Source organism: Melopsittacus undulatus, chromosome Z (assembly GCF_012275295.1).
Source record: "Melopsittacus undulatus isolate bMelUnd1 chromosome Z, bMelUnd1.mat.Z, whole genome shotgun sequence".
Classification (NCBI taxonomy): domain Eukaryota; kingdom Metazoa; phylum Chordata; class Aves; order Psittaciformes; family Psittaculidae; genus Melopsittacus; species Melopsittacus undulatus.
The window spans coordinates 40,819,931-40,843,247 of NC_047557.1; the positions used below are offsets into that span (position 1 = coordinate 40,819,931).

At 38.7% G+C, this 23,317-nt stretch overlaps 1 protein-coding gene across 4 annotated transcripts in view; it reads left to right on the forward strand.

Annotated features, from left to right (window-relative positions):
- The window catches only part of LOC101870797 (TLE family member 4, transcriptional corepressor), a 99,348-nt gene extending 87,396 nt beyond the window's left edge, over positions 1–11,952 (forward strand). For 3 of the 4 annotated variants that reach the window (XM_034072665.1, XM_034072667.1, XM_031054147.2), the window contains 9 exons: positions 232–364; positions 582–772; positions 994–1,070; positions 4,727–4,976; positions 6,053–6,300; positions 7,268–7,415; positions 8,011–8,161; positions 8,467–8,543; positions 10,228–11,952. In XM_034072665.1, coding sequence (XP_033928556.1) covers positions 232–364; positions 582–772; positions 994–1,070; positions 4,727–4,976; positions 6,053–6,300; positions 7,268–7,415; positions 8,011–8,161; positions 8,467–8,543; positions 10,228–10,335 — 1,383 coding nt within the window. In that variant the 3' untranslated portion in view covers positions 10,336–11,952. The remainder of the gene's footprint in view (positions 1–231; positions 365–581; positions 773–993; positions 1,071–4,726; positions 4,977–6,052; positions 6,301–7,267; positions 7,416–8,010; positions 8,162–8,466; positions 8,544–10,227) is intronic. The other variant, XM_034072666.1, reaches the window with a different exon arrangement.
- Positions 11,953–23,317: the final 11,365 nt, after the last annotated feature.

Below are 23,317 nucleotides of genomic sequence, written 5' to 3' on the forward strand. Positions count from 1 at the left end.
ATCGGTGCTCCTGACGAGGAAAGCTGTGAAGGCTGTAGATAATTCTCAAAGCCATTCCATCATTTTCAGTGTCTCTGCCCCTTCTCTTCATTGACAGGGACTGTTGAAACCCCAGTCTAAAAGCTAAATACCTCTAATCACATGCATTCTGGCTTGTCCTCACTTCTTTTTCTAGCTGGTAGCTAAAAAAGTAAAATAACATTTTTCTTTTTTTTTTTTTTTGGTGATTAGAATGAGAAATCTACCACTCCTGTGTCTAAATCAAATACCCCAACTCCGCGGACTGATGCCCCAACTCCCGGCAGCAACTCCACTCCCGGACTGAGGCCAGTGCCTGGCAAACCCCCAGGTGTGGACCCACTAGGTTAGTCTCTGTGTATTTCGATGGTGTGAAATACTGCCCATTTGTCCCTAAATACACTGCCTTTAAACCTGCAGTGATGGGGCATTATATTACAGCTGCTTAAACTGGATGCAGAGCTGATTCTTCAACACTTCAGTACAGTGCATTTACCAACCTTGTGTGTCATTTCGTGGGTCTGGATTGGCTGTATGACCTCTCTTCTTTTCCCCCTCAATAGCTTCAGGTTTAAGGACACCTATGGCAGTGCCATGTCCTTATCCTACTCCATTTGGGATTGTGCCACATGCTGGTATGAACGGGGAGCTGACTAGCCCTGGAGCTGCCTACGCCGGTCTGCACAATATTTCCCCTCAAATGAGTGCAGCAGCTGCAGCAGCAGCAGCAGCAGCTTATGGGAGATCTCCAGTGGTAAGTGTTTGATGCTAGTGCATTTGGTGTTGAGAGCAGCTTATAGTAAATGTAAGACCTGCAGAGTTAAATCTGGTTCAGTCTCTGTAATTTGGGGAGTTAAATCTAGTTCAGTCTCTCTAATTTGGGGAGTGTGCTATGGAGAACGTGAATTAAACAGTCTTCCTTTAGCTAACTCTGTCTTTAATACACTCTTTTGTTTTACATGGGGACAACTATAGGTTGGTTTTGATCCACATCATCACATGCGAGTCCCAGGCATCCCTCCCAATCTCACAGGCATCCCAGGAGGAAAACCGTGAGTATCAAACACACAACTTCAAAAGTCAGTCATCTGTTGAAGTTGTGTTCCCTTGCCAGTTGGAATTCCCCTCAACTACTGAAAACTGTTGTGTGAATAGAAATAAATCTAGCTGTTTGGCAAGGACAGGAGAAACACTATTTAATCTTAAAGTTGCATTTGTAAATTTGCTTTGGAGACTAATAGCAGCTGACAAAAACTGGGTGATACAAAGTAAAAGAGACAGTAATAAATGAAGAAAAAGAAAAAGCTGAACTTCGAGATGTTACATGCTGAATCTGACTGGTTTGTCTTGTATGGAAATGCAAACTGGAACTGGAACAGGGTCTCAGCTTTCCATCTCTACTGTATTCTGTTCCTCAGTTTAAAAAAATTATTTCTTTGTTCATAGAATCCTTGCAAGTTACTTGCAAACTTATCAGCTGCTATAAGCAGCATTGTGCAGAGAAAGGAGTATGGTAATGTTTTGTTTGATTGAAAGTACTGAAAAGAATAATTGTATCATAATGTTCAGATTCATCCTTGACGGAGCTGACCGTAGAGTGACCTGCTCTACCAGGCACCGTTTGCTGTAAGCCTCAGAAAAAAAATTACACAGATAGGAAGAACTCTGTGCTCACATCTCTCTTGAATTAGAGAAGGGAAAAAATAAAACAGCTGTGCAAACCATATTGATCCAGATTTTATGTAAGGGTCCTCCAGTTTGACTCTTATGGGAAACTGTGACCAGTTAACACTGGATAAGAGTTTAAGAGTTTCAAGGGCAGGGGATGTTTATGCTACTTCTTCTTTTGTTTTTGTATGTATGGATATGATTGTGGAGGAGTAGCTAGGGGGTAGTCACTTGGTTGCATAAATGTGAGTAAATGCATATACTTACCTGTCAGTGAGCTTGCAGATGCTCAAGGTTAATAACATATTGTGATGACAAGCAATCAGTCCTAGCATCTGTAGCTCCTCTGTGGTTTAAGAAGGAGAAAAAATGACTGCTACTGCTGAACCCAGGGTGATGTATCACACAAATCTTAAATCATGTTCAGCTCTCTTGCACATCACGCACTCGTCAGCACCCTAAATTGACTTTTCTGCTACTTGCCACGCCCTTTAGGTGGCTGCATAAGGCAAGTACAAAAATCCCTGTACGGCAGCTTCTAGACCAACTGCTTGCATTAAAAATCCTGTGGGGCACAGACCTTCATCCTGTACATGCATCAGGCACATAGAATGTTTGCTGGGTTCAAGTTCATCCTTGGTGGTGTCGGTTGCCCGAGAGGAAGTGTGTCCAGTTCTACGAGACTTAGCAGTGGTCTGAGAACACCAATACCAGGGTGCAGAGATCTCCCTGCTCACATCTCACTTGTGTTAGAGAGAGGGAGAATAAAACATCAGGCAAACTGAAGTAAACCAATTCAATTCTGGTTTATCTCCAAGGTTTTTGAATGTTGTTGATGTATTGATGACTGCTTTAAAGATTTAACTGTAACTGCCATTTCTCTGCCATAGGCCTGAAACCTTTGAGATCTGTGGTCGTTTTAGCATAATTGTATTGATTTTTCTTCATCTTAAGTGTGGTGCTTTTCGCAGCTATCGTCCAGGGTTTTTGCTTTCTCATCCATTGTTCCTTTTCCCTTAGAGCAGAAGCTGTGTAAATTCTCCACACTGTTGAGTGTCTGTTGAAATGCAGCAGAACTGTACAAGAATTGTACAATATGCAGATACAAAAGGTAGCTAACGTGAAATGAAGCAAAAAGTGCCTGCCAGGTGTTTATAGTATCAGATATTTAGAGGACTTCAAATAAGCAACGTAAGGTGTTAGTTCTCAGACTGAAAAAACAAACAAACAAAAAAAAAACTTCAAAAAACACTCAACCACCACAAAATCAAGCTAAGCAACAAAGCAGCAGTTCAATCCTATGTGCTGGTATGCTGCAATGAATAGAGTGAGAATAATGTCATCACAGATCACTTCAGATCTGTACTTTGTTTCTGTAATTGTTAAACATGTTTCCTGTGTACTCTATAAGCATGCTAAAAATCATTTTGGCTAATAAAAGTACTGTACAGTCAGGGCTCAACATGGTTCTGTAGAGAATGACTGCGTACAGAAATCAGAAACGATGTTAATGAAGTTCCACTTGTTTTGTTAGAGATTTCAGGAGACCATCAGCTGCTTTTTTTCAGTACCTTATTGCAACAAGCAGGAATTAGGGAGATAATGAAGAAGATACTTCAGATTTCTGTGTGATAATTGAACCCTAATTCTACTTATAGAGGTAGTTTGCTGCTTCTGACAACCACGGAAATGCCCTACCCTTTCCTGAATATATTTAATGTCAAAAAATGGACAATGATTATACGATCTGTCACTCAGACCTGCCAGAACAAGAAACAGAGCGTAGGATGAGAAGAGTGTGTAAAGCTCTGGGAATAGGGCAGAAAGGTGGAAATGCAGTTGCCTTTTGTCCCACTGAAAATTACTGTTCTAGTGTTAATGAATCCTGAATAACAAATTCAGTAGTTGAATACTGCTTTCTTCAGTGACTTAGAAGTAACAATTAGGGAAGTGAATACCTGAGTATTCTCTTAATTTTCTTTTTTTGTGAGCTTTTCTCATCCCACCATTGTGACAATGGATTTTTCATCAGTACTATGATGAATTTTTAGGTCTAAGGAAATTAAAGCTTTCTGTTAATCATACCTTGTTATGTGTAGGTGAACCCTCTTATGAAGTCTGTGCTTTTGTAATAGATGTGATGTGTCAGGTAGCATCTCAGAATAAGACAATTTCATAACCTAACTGTTCTGCCTGGAAAATATTTTGAGATGAAGCTGTGGATAGGTTATTCACAGGCAGCATAACTGGCAGTCACAAAACACATTCCTTCTCAGTAAGAACCCTAGTTGGCAAGAGAAATAGGGATTTGTAGCTATTGTGTTAGGTACACATGAACACACACACACACAAAAAAAAAAATATATATATATATATGGAAAAAAAAGAAGAGACAGCAAGCTCCAAAGTGGGAAAAAAATCTAGTGCATTTTTGCTGGTCTGTCATGTCAGATGTCAGCAACTGTGCCTTGAAGACTTAACTCCTTGACAGTGGAGGTTTCACTGCACCCTTAGGTACAGTGCTGGATAGTCTGGCTTGAGGAGTGTGGGAACTGCAATGAGTTTGGGCCACCTTGGCAGCACACACAGCTGCAAGTGTGCACATTAGAGTCAGTAATTGAGAAACCAAATGATCCCTGTCACTCTGCTCTCTTCATTGTTCTGCAGTGGCCAGCCAACTATTTCTGTCTTCCAGGGATCCCTGACCTGACCTTCCTTCCCTGAAATGCATGCCCTAAGTTTGAGAGTAGCATTGTGTATCCTCATGCATGCCTGAAATCATCATTGCATGAGTTCTTAAAGCTCATTTGATTGGTAGATGGTACTTAACTTTGCCCATTAAGAGTACCTAAGTTTGTACTTTGATGGTCCTGTTATAGATAAATGAATTATTTCTTATTCACATTCTTAAAAAGATCGCAAAAGGAGCCAAGTGTACAATCTGAATGCCTGCAGTGGAAATACACCTTTAATTCTGTTTTCTTAAAGAGGCTTGAGGGAAAACTTCTTAAATCACCCTCTATCTTTCTTCTACCCTCAGAGCATACTCATTTCATGTAAGTGCAGATGGTCAGATGCAGCCAGTTCCTTTCCCTCCTGATGCCCTCATTGGTCCAGGAATCCCTCGCCATGCCCGTCAGATCAACACTCTGAACCACGGGGAAGTTGTGTGTGCAGTTACCATCAGCAACCCCACAAGACATGTTTATACAGGTGGGAAAGGGTGCGTCAAAGTCTGGGACATCAGCCACCCTGGCAACAAGAGCCCTGTCTCCCAGCTGGACTGCCTGGTATGTGAATAACAGAATATGACAGTGGGAGAATATAGAAGGTTGTGTTAGGATAGAAATGCTACTGTTAAGGTGCAAAAACCATTGGCTACTTGAATGCTCTCATTGGTATCAAAGCTGGGTATTTCGTTTGTAATTTTTTTTTTAGTTTTAGAACCAAGTTTGAAATACATTCCTTGTTATACTTCTGGGTTTCTCCCCACCCTTAGCAAATCAAAACATCTTTAATGGCCTAAAAGTGAATTGGTAGGGGGAAAGATCAAAGACAGAATAGCAATTATTTATAGCTTTGACTTTTGCTGGCAGTCCTAAAGCTTGATATCCTATCATGCAAAAAATTGCTGTCTTGCAGCTATATTCTTCCAGAATATTTGAAGATAATATCATGTATATCATGTCTGCGTATGTATGTGAATGCATTGCCCTGTCTTAATGTGACAATTAAAAATATTCCTGAGTGTTATTGACAAATTATTCGAATGTGCTAACGAGATGAACTATTGTTAACAGCTTTTCTGATGTTATTTACCAGTCCTTGGTAAGTTGCTGCTTCTTGTTACAGAGGCAGTAAAATGAAAACTGTTCAGCACATGTAGACATATAATGAACTGCTACACAAGTTGCTACACAAATGAAGAAAATTGCCCAAATATTTTCCTCTGACATCTAGATGGTGGCAGCAAGTCTCACCGGAACAGAGCGGGGGAGTGTGCAGGGAATTTGGTACTCCCCCATGTTGAGAGGTTAATGTGCTGAAATAAACAGAGTATGAAAATACAACTTTCTACACAAGCTGTCAAATACAGCTATCTTGAATTGTTTTGGACTGGGTTCAGGTCTTTGTGTTTTGATGCTAATTAAGATTAAATATCTTTCTGTGCTGAATTTTGTAGATCAAGTTTAAGTACTTCCCTAATGTCATGTAATTTTGTGGCATTAATACACTTTATCATTGTAAGTATAAATGGCTCATTAAAACCAGGAGGGAATACAATACTTTTATGGATTTCTGCTCTCATGTTAATGCTGTTTTCCTTTCCTCATGAGTAATCTCTTGATGGCTTCTGTCTCCACAGAACAGAGATAACTACATCCGTTCCTGCAGATTGCTCCCCGACGGCCGCACCCTGATTGTTGGTGGGGAAGCCAGCACATTATCCATTTGGGATCTGGCAGCTCCTACTCCTCGTATCAAAGCAGAGCTGACATCTTCTGCTCCGGCTTGTTATGCCCTAGCTATCAGCCCCGACTCCAAGGTCTGCTTCTCTTGTTGTAGCGATGGGAACATTGCAGTGTGGGATCTGCATAACCAGACTTTAGTAAGGTAGGTCGACAGAACTGGATCATCAGGTAGTGAAGAATTAAGTAGACACGGCTTTATGTGCTCTTCTGCATATGTATGCTATTTTCTTCATGGTGTCTGCATAGATGTTTCCAGTATTTCATTGCTAGGCAATAGCCATGGTAATACCTTGACAAAAGTCTATATAATTTTGTGTAGGTTTTGAGAGTTTGATAATTCCAGGCCTATTGAGCAGCCCATAACTGTAATTTCCTAAGATCATCTGGTGTTGACACTGCTGTATGTTCTTTGAACAGATGGTTTTCTTTGTCTCCATGCAATACACTGTGCTCACACTCCAATCTCTTTAATCAGTTCTTCAGCAAATGTGCCTTGGGTAAAGATGTATGTAAATTACTGCATTGCAAACTTAGCATCTTAGGAGTATAGGTTGCTGCTTAACACTAAAGTACAGTAAGCTAGGAGCCCGTCATACAAAGCTGCACTGTACACTGCAGTATGTATGTTGTTTTATGTAATATATCAGTACTGTGTATAAAGGCAAACTTTTACTCCCTGATACAACCATTTATACCCATGGTCTTTTTTTTTCCCAGCTTTGTTGGTGGCCTAAGGATTCTTCTTAAGCTCAGTTAATTTTGGTGATCATGCTACATTCCTTTGAAGGGAGTGGGGTATTTTCAGTCAAATAGTGGGTATTGCACATTCAGCAGCAAAGTTCCCTAGAGCATCTGACTTGTAAAGCATGCTTTTTAAAATCAAATTAATGTTTGGCTGTCTGGCCTGATTGCGTCATCAATTTATCACAAAACTCACATGGTCATCCCAGAGTTTTTTTAATCCCAGATTGCTATTGGAATCTACTGTTGCTGTTGTCGTTAATAGCTGTGTGTTAAGGACTGAAGAAAAAAGGAGATATTTTGTATACATGATCAGAACTGGCTCTTTGCAGTGTGAGAATGTGTGTGTCTTGTTTCAATGTTTTCAGGCAATTTCAGGGCCACACAGATGGAGCGAGCTGTATTGACATTTCTAATGATGGCACCAAACTGTGGACAGGGGGCTTGGACAATACAGTCAGATCCTGGGATCTCAGAGAAGGAAGACAGTTACAGCAACATGACTTCACATCACAGGTTCAATCTTAGAAGCTGTGGAATGTTAAGAAAAATCTGTCACGGTTTTCTAAACCAAGCACTTTTGGGGGTTTTATTTTTTTTATATTTTTAATTTATTTTCAGAAAAAAACAGGCTCAAAGAGAACTCCAAAGAATTTTTCACTTAGTCTCACATTTTTTCTTTTATATCAATGTGGCAGTTAAAGATCTTTCTGGATTATGACTATTTGACAGATTAGTTCTTCTTCAGTGAGAGCAGTGGAAAAACTTTTTTATAAAGGAATTGCCAGATTGAAGTATTCCTATGTGCAATGTGTTCCCATTTCTGTATGTTCTTGATCAAAAATATTTTACAAAAATATTTTTTAATGCTGTCAGGGTAGAATGTTAACTTTGATAGCTTGATTCAGTGTGTTACTGTTACAGTTTTAATTGAGCTTTGTTTACCTGAACTAATTTATCTTGATTATTATAGTAATTGGATTATCATGTTTTTAAAACCGTAGTAGACTAAAGTATAATTTTATTCAGTGTTAACAGTGTAGCCAGAGTTGGTTTTGATATCTGAAGCTCATTCCTCTATTTACTGAAGCATGTGCTGTGCTTATTCCAGATCTTCTCACTGGGCTATTGTCCCACTGGTGAGTGGTTGGCAGTAGGAATGGAGAACAGCAATGTTGAGGTGCTGCATGTTACTAAGCCAGACAAGTATCAGCTGCATCTTCATGAGAGTTGCGTGTTGTCACTCAAATTTGCTCACTGTGGTAAGCAAATCTTTCTATGACAATGTTTCCCCTCCTGAGAAATTCATTCAAGATTACCTTTAAATGAAAGTAAGGCTATAATTAGAAGTTAGATCTTTAAGTATTAAAATGATTGTAAAATTCTATATGACTGCTTTTTTGTGTGAACTGCTACTATTGTGGTTGAATATTATCGTGCAACCAGATAAATACGTGACTGTCCTTTGGATATGTGTGAATGCTTTGGTTTTTATGATTAATCTGTTTCCTGAGGTGCATTCCTTGAAAACAAAATGCAACAATAACATTTAAACAATCTGTTGCAGGCAAATGGTTTGTAAGCACTGGAAAGGATAATCTTCTTAATGCCTGGAGGACACCTTATGGAGCCAGTATATTCCAGGTAATAATCTCCTAAAAGCTATTTTCCATGTACATTACAGTGCAGTGGAGCTGCACATCTCGAGGTCTGTCTTTAGCTTAAGGAGGTTTTAAATGGGAATTTTTGGCTAATTACTGTATTCCTTTAAGATTTTTTCTGTAATTAAAGAGAGATGCGCTCTTGTCCTTTCTAACATTTGAATAACCTAGCTCTTACAATAAAATGGCCTGTTAATCCATAATTGTTTTTAATACCCTTCTCTCTCACCTTATAGTGCATATTGCTGTAATACGGTACCCAAGTAATGTCATTAGGTGAGCATTCCTAATGTCCAAAATTCAAGCTAAAACAGTGAGAGACATACTCAACATGTGTATATTTTTTTTTGGACAAGATGTGTAAAGTGAGTGGATTGGGCAGTCAGACTTCTAAGCAAAAGACTTTATCTTTATGGAGGAGCCCCGTGGAGTGTAACTGGAAGTTGTAACCTTTTTATAGTCTTCAGTCCCTCTGTACCCAATATTAATGGCACTTCAGTGTGTGCCATTAAACAAAAGTGGGATTTTTGGCATGACATTTTCTTCTTTCACCTACAGATACCTCTAGGGTGGGTATTTTTTAATTACCTAACTGGTGTTCAGGTTGAAATGGTCAGGTCTCACCTGTTGTGCTACCTGCCATGTAATTTGCTTTCGGAACAGCACAGTTTGCCTTGACAAGGGAATGCTGAGGTCTGGTATTATTTAGTGGAGGCTATTAAGCTCTGGAACCACCTCCCACAGAAAGCCCGAATCATCCTAACAAAAACACATCTTCCTTAAAAGTGATGTTAATACTCCAGTGTAGTTTTCTTAGTGAGGGGTAGAGAAAAAAACTTCCTGTGCAGTTCAGCAGAGGTTTCTTGGCAAAAGCTTACCATGATTGGGAAGTGTTTAGCTCTTATGGTGACAGATAGAGAAAAACATGGACATATGTTATGTGAAGAAGACATGCACTGAAACAGGAGGTATAAAGTGACAAGAACATACATGTCATCTTGGAAAACACAGAAAAGACCTGAGAGGCAGAGTTACTGTATCTTGATGTTTTCTGTCTCCCATTCACTTGCTGTACACTGTTGTGCATCCTATTTCACCATAATATCTTTTCATATTTGCATCATCCCTGATAATGTAAATTCCTTTGTGCGAGGCACAAAGACTTCTAAGTTGGGGAAATAGTGAGAGGAGGTACAGTTACTTCTATGGAGTCTTTTTGTCTTATGCCTATGGGTGAGCAGGGCTTTATAGTGCTACTCCATAATGATTTCTGGTTTACAATAAAAAAGGGAAGGAAGAACATCAAGAATATGGCTCTTCATTTTTAATGCAAAAGCTAATGTATAAAATATTAATAAATACTCATTACTTGTAAAGGGTATAGAAAGGACTGCTTCCTTTTTTTTCTCTTGATTGATAGTTTATCTCTAGGTTCATAACATTTCCTTCTCTTTCTGCTGCTGGTTTTTGTTGCCATAGAGCTTTAGGTACAGCAAGTTTGGAGAAACAGTCTTGTAGCAAAAGCTGCCACTATGGTACTGATATTTAAATCAGCTTTTGGTGTATTCCCTTTCTATAAACTCTTCCAATTAACCTTCAAGCCCTTCTGGATTGAAGGATTGGAAAGCTGTATTTTTTTATTCTTTTTTTCTTCTTCTTTCTTGTAGTCCAAAGAATCCTCATCCGTGCTTAGCTGTGATATCTCTGTGGATGACAAATACATTGTCACTGGCTCTGGAGACAAGAAAGCTACAGTCTACGAAGTTATTTATTAGAGACAAATCTGAATACAGACAGAACTCCTTCTCCTAGCACTTTGCTGTATATTCCGTTTTTTTTTCTTTCTCAACTGAGAATTTAAATGTTCATCCATCACAGTTGTGAAATTTATTTTTACCTTCTTAACTTGCTGTTGATTTGTGAATGCTCATTAAGAGCTTGTGATATCAAATTGTCAGATATCTATTTGGAAGAAGATGGAATAAGCATACTTAACAGTGAACCTGACTCTTTAATTATGTATTATAGCTGTAATGTATTTATTTTCTTTAAAAAAGCTTTCTAACAATGAACTGACTAAATAAAGCTGTCTGGCCCGGCTTTAGTTTGAAAGATACATTGTATACTTTGTGATTTTGCAGGTGAATAAATTGGGGATCTTGGAGAAGGATGTTCAGGAGATAGTTAAAATTACACTAAATAAGACTTGCAGTTTCTATTTAAAAAAATAAACTTTGTTATATTTTTTAGTCCTGTTCTTGGATAAGACCTCTAAGTGTTACTACAGTATAATTATTTCGTGGGAAGATGCTGTATCTTAACTATTTTAGACAGTCTTGGAAACTTAGGAAATTGCAAACTGTAGCCAGTGATCTACATGACTGTAATGAATGGCAAATTCAGTTCACATCTAAATTAAATTCACTTTAAGTAAGAATGTGCTAATTTATATATTTGCAATGTTAATAGAACATCTTGTGTACAGATTTGTTCTCAATGCTTTTCTGTTAATAAACATTAAGCATTTTGGTGTCAAGCTAGGTTTTTTAATATAAACACCTCTCTTTGTTATATTGTAGAGAGTACAGTAAGTTGCCTCAAAGAATCACCTTTGTTACTTCTGGAAACTTTTGCAATGTTTCCTTGAAAATGGGGATATGTGTCTTTGGGCAATTTTTCAATTACAAGAGATTATGAAAATATTTGATATGTTCTTTGGAAACTGCACTGAAATAAGAATGGATGCCTACCAATATACAAACTACAAAAGCAATGACCTCCTAGGTAGGATTTACAAGAGTACTCATTCCGAAATTCAAAAAGGAATGGATTCTCACTGGGGTAAGGACTTGCTTTGTTCGCCAGCAGTCCAATCCAAGTCTTGATTGGATGTCCCTAAAATGGACACAGACTGAGCCATTGTGCCAGAGACAAAGTGTTACCTTTTTATGTTGTTGTTGTTGCTGTTAAACTATGATCTGTGACTTTTTTTTTTTTGAATGCTTTAAAAAAAATCTTTTAAGTCTGTGGATCTGCTGATGTACAGTGCCTTTGCTGCTATGGATCAAAATCAAAAGACCCGTGTAGATAAATCTTATTGTATAAGTAGAAAATTACTTAATTTCATACTAGAAATGGATTGATGCTGCAAGTTAAAATGGACTGTTCATTGAAGTTCCAAATGTGGTAGCAAAAAATTGTGTCTTAAGTGCTTAGTGTTTGATGTCATTAACAGTTTCGTAATACTCTACATTGTAGAAAGGTTTTGATACTAAACTGTGTCATTGTACATAGTTCTAATGCATTGTATTGACCACCAGTACTTCTATAATGGTAGACTATTGTTTGTGCATTCAGACTTTTAAGCATTAAACATAAGTAACTTCTAAGATTTATTTTTCTTTTGGTTTTATTGTCCTCCTCCCTCATTCTTTCTGCATGGGGTAATCTCAGTTACATTTGCAGAATGCTGTTTGTAAGGATAACAGGCATGCAGTTGTAAAGCGTACTGCTATAGACTTCACAGTATTGTCACTGAGAGACAACATAGAATTTCACAAAATTTCGTCCAACTTAGCAAATTCAATGAATTTATAGTTTTTCAAGTCACGTGACTGCAGTGATTCTGAATGCCTGGAGGTTTGGCCACAAGGCATTGGCTACATCACCTGGGAGTTTGCCACCTCCTGTTTATGGTTTCCCTTCTGGTACAAAACTTTACCCTGTCCAGTACCTGGGAAAGAGAGTGGCACTGGGGACAGCTCCTGGTCTTGTTCCTGCTTAAGTATGCAGAGTTCCAAAGGATGTGTGGAGTAGTGTTGCACTGCAGTATCACTCCTGGGATTCCCCATACAGAGCTAAAACCTGTTCATGCCTGTGGAAGGGCTTCTCTTGACTCCAGTTGGATTTTAGGTGTAAATTTAACCCAACTTCTTTTGAGTTAAAACAGGTTAAAGTGAACCATGAGAAATGAATTTATACATTAGTGGGGGTTGCAGATGGGAGGAGTTGGGCTATTTGTAACAACAGAAATTAAAACTGAAAAAATCCAGGGGAAAATTTAATTTAAATCTGTCTCACATGACCCATTTCTGAAAAGTGGTGTCGTGCATGCTTGAAATTCCCTGTCACAGAATCATAAAATAGTTAGGGTTGAAAAGGACCTTAAAATGATCTAGTTCCAATCCCCCTGCCATGTGCAGGGATGCATCACGGTAGACCGTGTTGGCCACAGCTCTGGCCAGCCTGGTCTTGAACACGACCAGAGATAGAGCATTAACCATTTCTTTGGGCAACCCATTCCAGTGCCTCACCACCCGCATGGTAAAGACCTTCCGTATGTCTAACCTGAACTTCCCCTGTTTAAGTCTGAACCTGTTGCCCCTTGTCCTATCACTACAGTCACTAATGAAGAGTCCCTCACCAGCATCCTTGTAGGTCCAGCCACTTCAAATACTGGAAGGCTGCTATGAGGTCTCCACGCAGCCTTCTCCAGGCTGAACAGCCCCAACTTTCTCAGCCTGTCTTCCTACGGGAGTTGCTCCACTCCCCTAGATCATCCTTGTGGCCCTCCTCTGGACTTGTTCCAACACTTCCATGTCCTTTTTATGTTGAGGATGCCAGAACTGCACACAATACTCCAAGTGAAGTCTCTTGAGAGCAGAGTAGAGGGGCAGGATCACCTCCTTCGACCTGCTGGTCATGCTCCTTTTGATGCAGCCCAGGATACGGTTGGCTTTCTGGGCTGTGAACGCACACTGCCGCCTCATGTTCATTTTCTCATCAACCAACACTCCCAAGTCCTTCTCTGCAGGGCTGCTCTGAATCTCTTCTCTGCTCAGCCTGTAGCTATGCCTGGGATTGCTCTGACCCAGGTGTAGGACCTTACACTTGGCATGGCTAAACTTCATGAGGTTGGCATCAGCCCATCTCACAAGCGTGTCAAAGTCCCTCTGGATGGCATTCCTTCCCTCCAGCATATCAACTGAACCACACGGCTTGGTGTCATTGGCAAACTTACTGAGGGCGCACTCAATCCCACTGTCCATGTTGCCAACAAAGATGTTGAACAAGATTGGTCCCAACACCAATGTGAAGTGCCAGCTTGTGGTCACTACTGTGGTCACTAAAGGCCCAGAAATTTTTTTGTTCAAAAAGTGAAAAACGAGGCTTAAGCTGATGAGGTCATTTGCCTGTACTGTGAGTGAGCAGGGAATCCTTTTTGATGGAGCAGAGTGTAGAGGCATGTTTCCCTTATAGCTGCCAGTTTCCTTAGGGTGAACTGTGAAGATTTTTCCAGATGGCCCCCAGAATAATATAAGTTTTCATTCATATTGATGTTATGTGCTAGTTAGTACAATAATGCTTCATAAACATGGTACAGATGCTTTCTGTTAATTGTAACTCTTGTCTGAAGAAATCTAATTTACTTGTTATAAATATTACATTGGAGACACCTTTTATTTCCAAAGACATTCAAAAATTTAAAAGGCTAGGGTGTACTGTTTGCTAACAAAGGAGAAACCACCTACTTAATGTTTGCAGAGGATGTTATATTTTTATGTAGCAATTCAGGCATTAGTGATTACTTAGAACCCCTAAGACAAAGCCTTCCTTTAGAAAGAATAAAATATTGCATTTGTACCTGAGCTAGTTTTGACAGCAAAGTAGTATACTTTTAAAGCAGTCTGCCATATATCTCCTTATTAATGTTTATATTGATGGCTTGTAAACAGTCTAGGAATTAAATGCTTTAATCCAGGATTACTGCAGTTACATGTGTGATCATCATAATACTTTCCCTTTCAGTGTTCACTGCAAGTGAGAGACGGTACAGAGCTCCTTTATGGTTTTCAGTTACTCATGTATAGGGTCACATATCTTTTTCATTTTGTTTCTTGTCACTGTAGAGTACAATTTTATGCAAAAAGGTTTTTTACAGATAGTTTTTGTACCACAGATGTGGCCAGCATACTCCCTGTTCAAGGTATGACGATTGTTTTCTCATATGCTTTTTCCCCTCTCAAATGTTTAGTGCAACAGTACATCAAAAAAGCCATTTCTCTAGTCTTTCTGACTGGCCACTCTAAACATGCTTAAACGGAACACTTAACATCAAATTAGTAGTTTATAAAAATACACAATTTTAAATTGTATTTCTCCTCCTTGTTCTTAGCTGGAAGTGGTTTTTCTCTCCTTATTTTTAACCTACTCAGTTATGTAAAAAAAAAAAAAGGTTTTTTATCAGTTGTGACTTTCCTCTATGAGGCATTTTTAAGTCTGTACTGGAGTAGTTCACATTGGATTTTGTGTTTGTTTTCACTCTGGTGTCCGAAACACATAGGAAATTCCTTCTTCCTGAAATGTTGATGGGTGTGTAAGAGAAACAGGAAGGAAGCTATGCAAGTCTACTTATGCCTGGAGTATCTTCTACAGAAGTACAGGCCAGATCCTTTGCACAAACAAGCTCATCTGTGCTGAAGACAATAATGCTCCTATAGCTTACACAGCTGAAAATCTAGCTGAAAATATAGCTAGTGCTATAGGCATAGAGGACCCGATCAACCCGTTCAGATTGGGTTTTTTTGGTTTTTTAACAGTGTGGTCCTTTGAGCCTGTGCTGTTTTCTTACTAGCACATTTATTTGTGATCATCCCCATGAAATCCTAGTGTCACTAACTTTTACTCAAGGATTTATGCTCTGAAAGAATGAAAAGGAAAAAAAATTAATAAAATATGCTCAAGTTTTTGTATGTGCAGGAGTCAGGAAATTCAAAGGAGTAGCTTGGGCTGCAACTGCTTGTCATTTGTATTGAATATACTGCATCTTCGTGGCACCAAATTAGCACTGGATACAGCAATACAACCGTATGCTTTAGAACATCAAGTATGGCTACTGAGAAAAATGTTGCTTTGCATTTTTCAGAGCCAATGCATCCTGAAGAGCTCAGCCACAGAACTATTCTTATGAGGGGCATGTGGGAGGAGTGGTTGTATTCAGGACTGAAGACCTTTTCTGATACTAACATTTTGTAGTGACCACAGTGGTACTGAGGAGGGCTGGGCATTATGGGCTTGATGTGCAGTCAGCCAGTTCTGCCATGTATTTACATGACAGTCTCCTTCCCAGACATAGCAGGAGACGAATCCTGCAGTAGTGTGCTGTAGATGATTATCTCTGACAAGCTCTTAAATAATGCACCTACCACGTCTGCTTTTGAACCAAGAGTTACTGAACATAACCCTGGAGATTTCACTTTTCTTCCGGTATTTGGAGTACAGCATTTCCACCTCACAGCAAGAAATTTTTATGTCAAAACCAATAAATGTTCTTACTCTTACCAAATGATTTTCTGTCCTGGTTACAAGGAAACCGTATTAATGTGTCTTTTTTTATTATTAAAAATGGTGTAGTCTGACGTTTACAACGTGTCCATGAACCTGCTGTCAACTGCAAAGAAGCTCTTCTGGGGGTCACTTCAGCTCATACGGTTGTGTTCTAAAATGTTGTTGCAGAAATACATTTTTCTTGTTTGGTGGGGGGGGGGGGGTAGTAACCTATGATACTGTGTACACAGTATATAGTTTAAGGGAGGGACTGCCTACGAGTTACTTTTGCATCTGTGGTTTGGCTTTAACCAATTACCCCAGCATGCTAAAATGCATCTGAAGGATGAAAACAGTAAGTACAAATATTTAAGGTTTTTTAAAGAAAATCTGCCATTCTGCAGTAATTATATTGACCCAAACTGTCTTTTAATGTCATATCAAGGTAAGCATCTGTATTACGCCTTCTTTTCATATTCAGATAAAAGAAGGGGTGGAGGAATTTAAAGCTAATCTTTACCTTTCAATCAAATCTCTTCTTTAAAAAGTACCCCAACACTAGTGTTCGAAGTAGTAATTGTCTTGGCTTTATTGTCATTATTCTTGAAGAACTTTATAACAAATGTGTTGTGGCACAATCCACAATGATGCTATAAATGGGGGTAGGTGGTATGGTTGCTATTAACAGCCAGGTTTGGACAGTGCTATTGGCATAAAAAAAGACAGGGTGACTTGGTGGTCAAAGGTATTGCCTCATTTCCTGAGCAAAAGCAATATAGATCTTTGGCAGTATAATTGAATGCATTTGGATGTCTTGTCCAGTATGGGAAATTCTGAGATGTTTCAAACATTCTGTCTTGATTTTTTTACTGTTATGTAGGAGGTGTTTGATGCAAGAAATGGTGCATAGGGATGAATTCAGTCCCAGGGCCATGGGCAGGAGATGCCATGTGGAATGGGCTGCTCCAGTTCTGATTCCAGGCTCTGTTCTGTGCTGCCTGGCATGTAGTGAAATTATTTGCATAAGCCCCATGTGAAGTGTTTGTTACATTCTTTTGCATGAAAGGCATTATCTAAAGGCTAGATATATGATTTTTATAAAAATTTGTCACAGCTGTATTGAAATATATGGAGGCATTTTCTGTTGGGGAAAGAACAAAGATGACCTCTGGGGAATAAAGTATTTAAACCCCTTATCAAGCATTATAAATGTGCAAATGATGTAGTTCCACTGCTGTGTTAAAAACTGTCAGTCTTCTGCTGGAGTGGGGAGAAAACAAATCCTAAAGTACATGGTGTAAAGGTAATACACTTCCTTGTGTTTCAGCATAGCTTTAAGGTATTAGGTATGCAGTCCAACTTAAATTCCTTTCAGAATAAATAAGCATGAATCCTTTTGTGATATTAATGATGGTATAGCTAGCCATCTTAGAAAAAAACAGTGATGTTGAGAAAACAAGGATAGTTACCAGGTTTTCTCCTCTCCAACACATGAAGCAATATTGTAAGAAAAAACCTTGCTCATTTTACAGCATAATCGAAATGTTGACAGTGATGTTAGTATTTCAGTAAAAATATTTTTTTTCCAAAGCAACATTAATGTCATTCTCCCATTTACCTATGCGCACATTTTTGCTTAATTAAAAAAAAAATCACACCTTCATTGCAAATTAGCCTCAGAATAACAATTAGAATAGCTTATCTACAGCATACCCATTTTAGGATTTTTTGGGGTTGTGTGTGATCATGCTGCCATTTTCTCATGCGTTCCTGTCTCTCCCAGTGAGAACCTTCCTGAGTCTGTTGTTCACTGCTCAAAAGATGCTGTTGCTTGTGGCATGGTCTTAATCTCAGGCGTTGTTCAGTGAATGGGAATAGAAAGTGTTCACAGGATTTGTCTGGCTGTAGCAACTGCTGTGACAGCTGTTACAGACTTATTTATGCCTCTTTCTTCCTCTGAGCAGTCTTAAATAAAGAGGTGAGGTAGGAGCAGTCTATCTAGCTGACCCTTTTCCTTTACCAAGTTTCACAGGTGGTCATCAGCTGGAAATGACAGAGGAGGAGAAGGAGGTGGGACTCTTAGCTGCACTCAGCATGCCAGCAGGAGACAGCCATGAAAAAGACAAATGTGATCTAGGATGTGGGGAGAGGCATTTGCAGCAGAGATACGGAAATATTGTTGCTATTATACGAGGTACTGGCGAGACCTCTCCTGGAATAGTGAGTACAAGCTTGGTCACCTGTGCTCAAAAACTTAATTGAAAATAGGACTGATAGGGAGAAGGGCCTACCCGGCAAACTGGAAAGTCTAGAGGATGGAGGATGCGTCATGTAAGAAAAGCCTACATCCTTTTAAACCAGCAAAGTGGCAGGCCCAGAGCAGTTAATGTCATTTGAAAATGCGTCAAATGTCTATTCATCAAGAGTGAAAAGGTGTGACAACTGAGAGATAACGCTACCACTAAAAACAAGTGAGGAAAACAGGGTAGCCTGGAATTAAAGAGGTTCCCATTAGAGCAGGGTGGCCTTGGAGTAAGTTTCCAATCCAGAGACCACTGAGAAAAAAGCAGACTTCTTCTAAGATTGAACATGATGCTTTAATGAAGAGGTGCATGTGATAGCAGGGCATTGGTGTTCATATTCCTTAAGTCTCTTTCAGTCCTTCATATGTGATTTTCTTGCATATATATAATGATAATGGAATTAAATGTTTATTTTGAAAAAAGTTTTGTGTAAGAAAGGGGGGAGGAGGAGGATAGGTAGAGAGAGAGAAGGGCTGTCAAGACAGTCATTTGGAGTGTTTCTTTTCAGCTGAAAAACAAGCACTTTTCCCTAGATCTATTTATTATGACACTGCTTACCTAAAAACAGTGGTTAAAAAGCAAACTGCACATTGTTCAAGCTCTAATGCAGCATATTCCAGCCTACTTAACTCACTAAGTTCATACACCATCAACCCAGGCAGGTGATCTGGTTTCTTTCATAAATCAAAGTGTTTGCATTTTTTTTTTTGCTTGGAGATATGGCAGATGCTTTTCTTCCTCATCTGTTGCTGCCTGCATCCATAGCACTTGGATTCTAGTGGAGTATCCCAGACTGCAGCTATGCAGACTGATAGCTTTAAGGTCCTCAAAATAATAAGGGAAGAGAGGGAAGATGATTTTGGCTGCATAGGAAGAAGGCAAGATATTACAGCTCAGGGTAGTCAGTTTTACTGGCTGCTACTGTGTACTGCTGTGAGAGATGTAGCTTGAGGACAAGGATTACAGAAGGTGCCTTCACTGGCTGTGTCAGGAAGGGTAGGGAAAAATGACATTAAAAGCCAAATTGTTCCATGTGAAACAGGCAGCCATCTTGCACCAGGCAAAATTTTACTAGGCTTGTCATCTAGGTGAGGCATTTATTTTCTTAATGCCTAGCAAAAAAAAAAAAAATTGCTGATCCTGCCACAAGTATTTGTAAATTTCAGGCTGAGCAAGTCTGCAGCTGGAAGAATGTGAACATGCATGTACAGGCTTGAAGGATCACTATGAGAGCAGTTTCGCATTAACACCCCCTCCTTTTTCTTTTTTTTTCTTTTCAAACAAAATATTTTCTGAAGCTGAACATGAGTCCACCAGAGAAATCATTGTTACCCATCCTGCATAGCTTTTAAAAGAACTTATTTAATGTACCAATATTCAATGGTAACAACAAAATTGTGAACTGAGCTTTGTGTGGCCTCACACCAGTTTTAGGCAAGAAAAATATATACAGATGCAGTCAAAGTTAGGTACCTGGAATGGTACCCAACTGGAATGCAGGTTGGTAGGGAGCACCCAGAAAAAATGAACAAGTGGATAGCTGAATTTTCTTACTCAGAAAATAGTCACAAGGCTGACTACTTTACCTGCCACAGTAAAAAAAAAAAAAAAAAAAAAAACCCTAAAAAAAGCGAAGCAACAACACAAAAACTCAACCAAACCAACCGAAAAAAAACCAAAACAACAAAACAAAACAAGAAACAAAAAAGACCAAAAAAAACCCCTAAAAACCTGAAAGAAACAAAAAGTGAAAAAAAAGCAAAACAAAAACCAAACAAACAAAAAACAAACAACAAAACAAAACCGAAACAAAGCAAAAAAAGCCAACACAGGCACAGTCCTGGGAAAACTATTGCTGGATTCCAGTCATTGCTGGACTGGTGGGCTGGACAGCTACTTAGCAGAGGAAACATACACATTAGTGGGTAAGCAACTCATTAGTTTGAAAATACAGGTTAGCTACTTCTTGTTGTTAGTACAGATGTGTTCCATGGTGTACCTGGTCATGTAAACAGGTTTTGATAATCCCTCATGACTAACATCTCTTCCCCACCCAGTCCTTCACACTGTGGCAGTAAGATTTCTTGAGAAGGAAGGACATGGAATTGCTGTGGAACATTTAGGTTTCTCATGTTATCTTTTACTAAAATATTGAGCCACTTTGGTGTCAGTGAAATATTTGAGACTTCAGGGACTCATCAGTCTTTCTGCGTGGGTACAGAGGGACTCTGACTTCAGGGCCATGCTATACGGCTTTCACCTTCACGTCATTTGATGATCTTCATCCACTTCATCTCACTGCAGGTCTATGACTTCCAGCCTTAGGGGCGTTCCTATGCATGGGCATGAGAGGCAAGGAAGTTTGCCTTAGTCCTAAAAAAGTAATGGCCTCTATTGGTTGTAAAATGGGAGCATTTTGAGTCTTTACAAGTTCCTTGAGTCTTTGCTGGTGGGTCCCTTCCAAATGCAGAGCTCTGATTCTGAGTTACAGCTGGTTAAAAATGTAAAGAAGGAAAAAAAAATAAGTCCACAGATAAACTAAAAGTACTTCAAGAGAAATTATACATTTTACCTTTATGGCAAACCTCAGATAAGTGATACTAATTCACTTTTTAAATTGAAATTTCTATTTTAGACATATACTCAGTTCCCTTCTCTGATGAACTCAGAGCAAGAGCTTGTGCACTGGCCATCGTGATCATTGAAGGCTATTGACCCTAGCTACTTGTCTTTTTCATTGTTTCCTAAGTTGCAGCCTCTCTGGATGCGAGGATTGTCATCCTTTCTTTGTGTGTAGTATGTGGGACTCTCTTAGATCTTCTCACTTTACCAGAACACAAATAAAACTGTGTCCTGGTTGCTGATTCTGAGTGTCTAGACTGAACCATGAACATAAGGGTCCCTCAGAACTAAATTCCAAATTTTAATGTGTTTTACAGTTGATTGCTATAATAAACTTCCACCAGTTGGCTACGGTATATCTGGAACTCTTTTTTTTTTTTCCTGTTTTAGGGGTTAGGTGATGCAATATCAAGTCCTTCAACTCTATTGTGGCCAAACTAGAAGATCTTAAAAGCATGTTTGATTTGCTTTCTGTTATGTTACGTGTGCCTACAATTGTAGTTTCATTTGGTGTATGGGATATTAGGCTCTGACATTAATCATATTTCTTTTTTCTATAATTGCTGTAATGGATCAATTATTCCAAGGTGGCTCTTAATCAAATATTCTGATAATGTCCTCCATTGAAATCTATGGATATTTTAATATGAGGCTGCTTTAACTTAGATTTTATCCTTTATTAAAATATGGTTAATAATATGGTGTTTTGTGAGAAACTTCCGATATCTTTGTATTAAAAGTGGGAAGTGTAACTATTACCTTGTACTTAGGGATTCACTTACAAGCTACATAACATTATATCTGAAAGATTACATAAAGGACAGGAACATATTTTTAATATATCTGCTTCAGGAAATTTGAGATTGAAAGACAGGCTAGAGTGAAAACCTGACACATCTATAGATATTCCAGAATCCAGAATGCTTGCATTTTGTGTCTCATTATGCAGAATCGTGTATAAAGTGAGGTACCTCCCCTAAAGGATATCACAATGTCTGTCAGTTGGTGTTTGCTGCATATTGTGATGTTACTCTTGGAGGTACTACTCTCTTAGGAGGACTTAATGTAACAGGGAGGATTGTCGTAGTTTCGCAGGCAAACCAGAAATTTAAAATATTAAGCTTACTCTGAATCTCTAAACATCCTTCTAATAAATAGATTATCACAACTGCAGTCTTTTTTTTTTTACTTTTCTTAACCCATATTCTGGATGGGTGAACTCCGACAAAAACCTGCACTGTAGTTGAAAGCCTTCTTTAGCCATTGTTATATGAATAGAAGAAACAGAGCAAGTGTGTAACTGTGTCTCTTTCTTTCGAGTGCATCCCTGCTCATTAGTTATAATAACAGGTGGTGATAGTTATGGGAGTCTGGCTGTTGTATGATATTTGGAGGCCTGTGTATTTTCTGTTCTGACAGTTAGGGTAAATGTGGCATTTTCAGTGAATGGAGATACTTGAAGGTACTCGATGAGCTCTAGGAGATGGAAGATGCTTCCATTCATTTACACCAATATCTATGTTTGCATTTCTATTGCAAAGCCTGCCTTATATGGAACTTTTTTATGAAATCTGCTTTTATTACAAACATTGTTTATGTAAGGATTTAAGACAAAAATGGTGCCAGCTGGGCAAGCCCTGTGCAAAACTGAAAGAAAACACTGAAATTTGCTAGAAACTGTGTTTTTCAAGGTCCCCTGCTACTAAAGAGTTTCAAACAACCTTTTAGTAACCATAGAAAAATCCATGATTATTTACATAAAAGCATTTCAAGCTCTTTCTCTGTTATAAATTATGTGCTGTGAGTAGGTATGTTAATATTTGAAGTAAGCTTCTTTATCATGGTAAGGTAAAAGGAATATTTATAATTTCCTTAAAATGCATTTGGTCTTCAGTAGATAAAAGATTCTGAAGTTATTCCTCTAAAGATAACAATATTTCTTGCAGTTCTTAAGCCACTAACATTTGTATAAAAAAGGTTAGCCTATGTAAGTGTTTCACCAATCCAATAGTCTTTTTGCTTGCATGAAGATAAAGTACAAATGAATGACATATATTTTATCTTGAAAAAAAAGACTATAATTTTCATTTGGGGACACCATATATAGCCTACGGTTTCCATTGTTATGCTTTCCTGATGGTTTATTTATGGCTGAATTATTATTTTTAATAACTGAAACATCACAGGGTCATGTGAGCCATTATAATTTAAGAAGTTAAGGTAAAATTCTATTTCCTGTAGAAGCGTCTGTAAATTTTGATGGACATATATTTCAGCTTCTGCAGGATGGTCTGTTGGTGGCTTAGGTATTAGCTTGAACATGTGTCTGATAGTTGAAGAATCTGATACTCTTTGTTCTGAGAAGAAGTAACAGAAGCCTGAAAACACTGCCATCTCTTTTTAAAGATGCAATCAATTTTAACCTGCCTCCCTCTTTGCAGGCAACCTTATTTTTGCAAGGTACTGCTGAGAATGGCATTTCCTCCTGGAAAGGAGTATTTTGTTC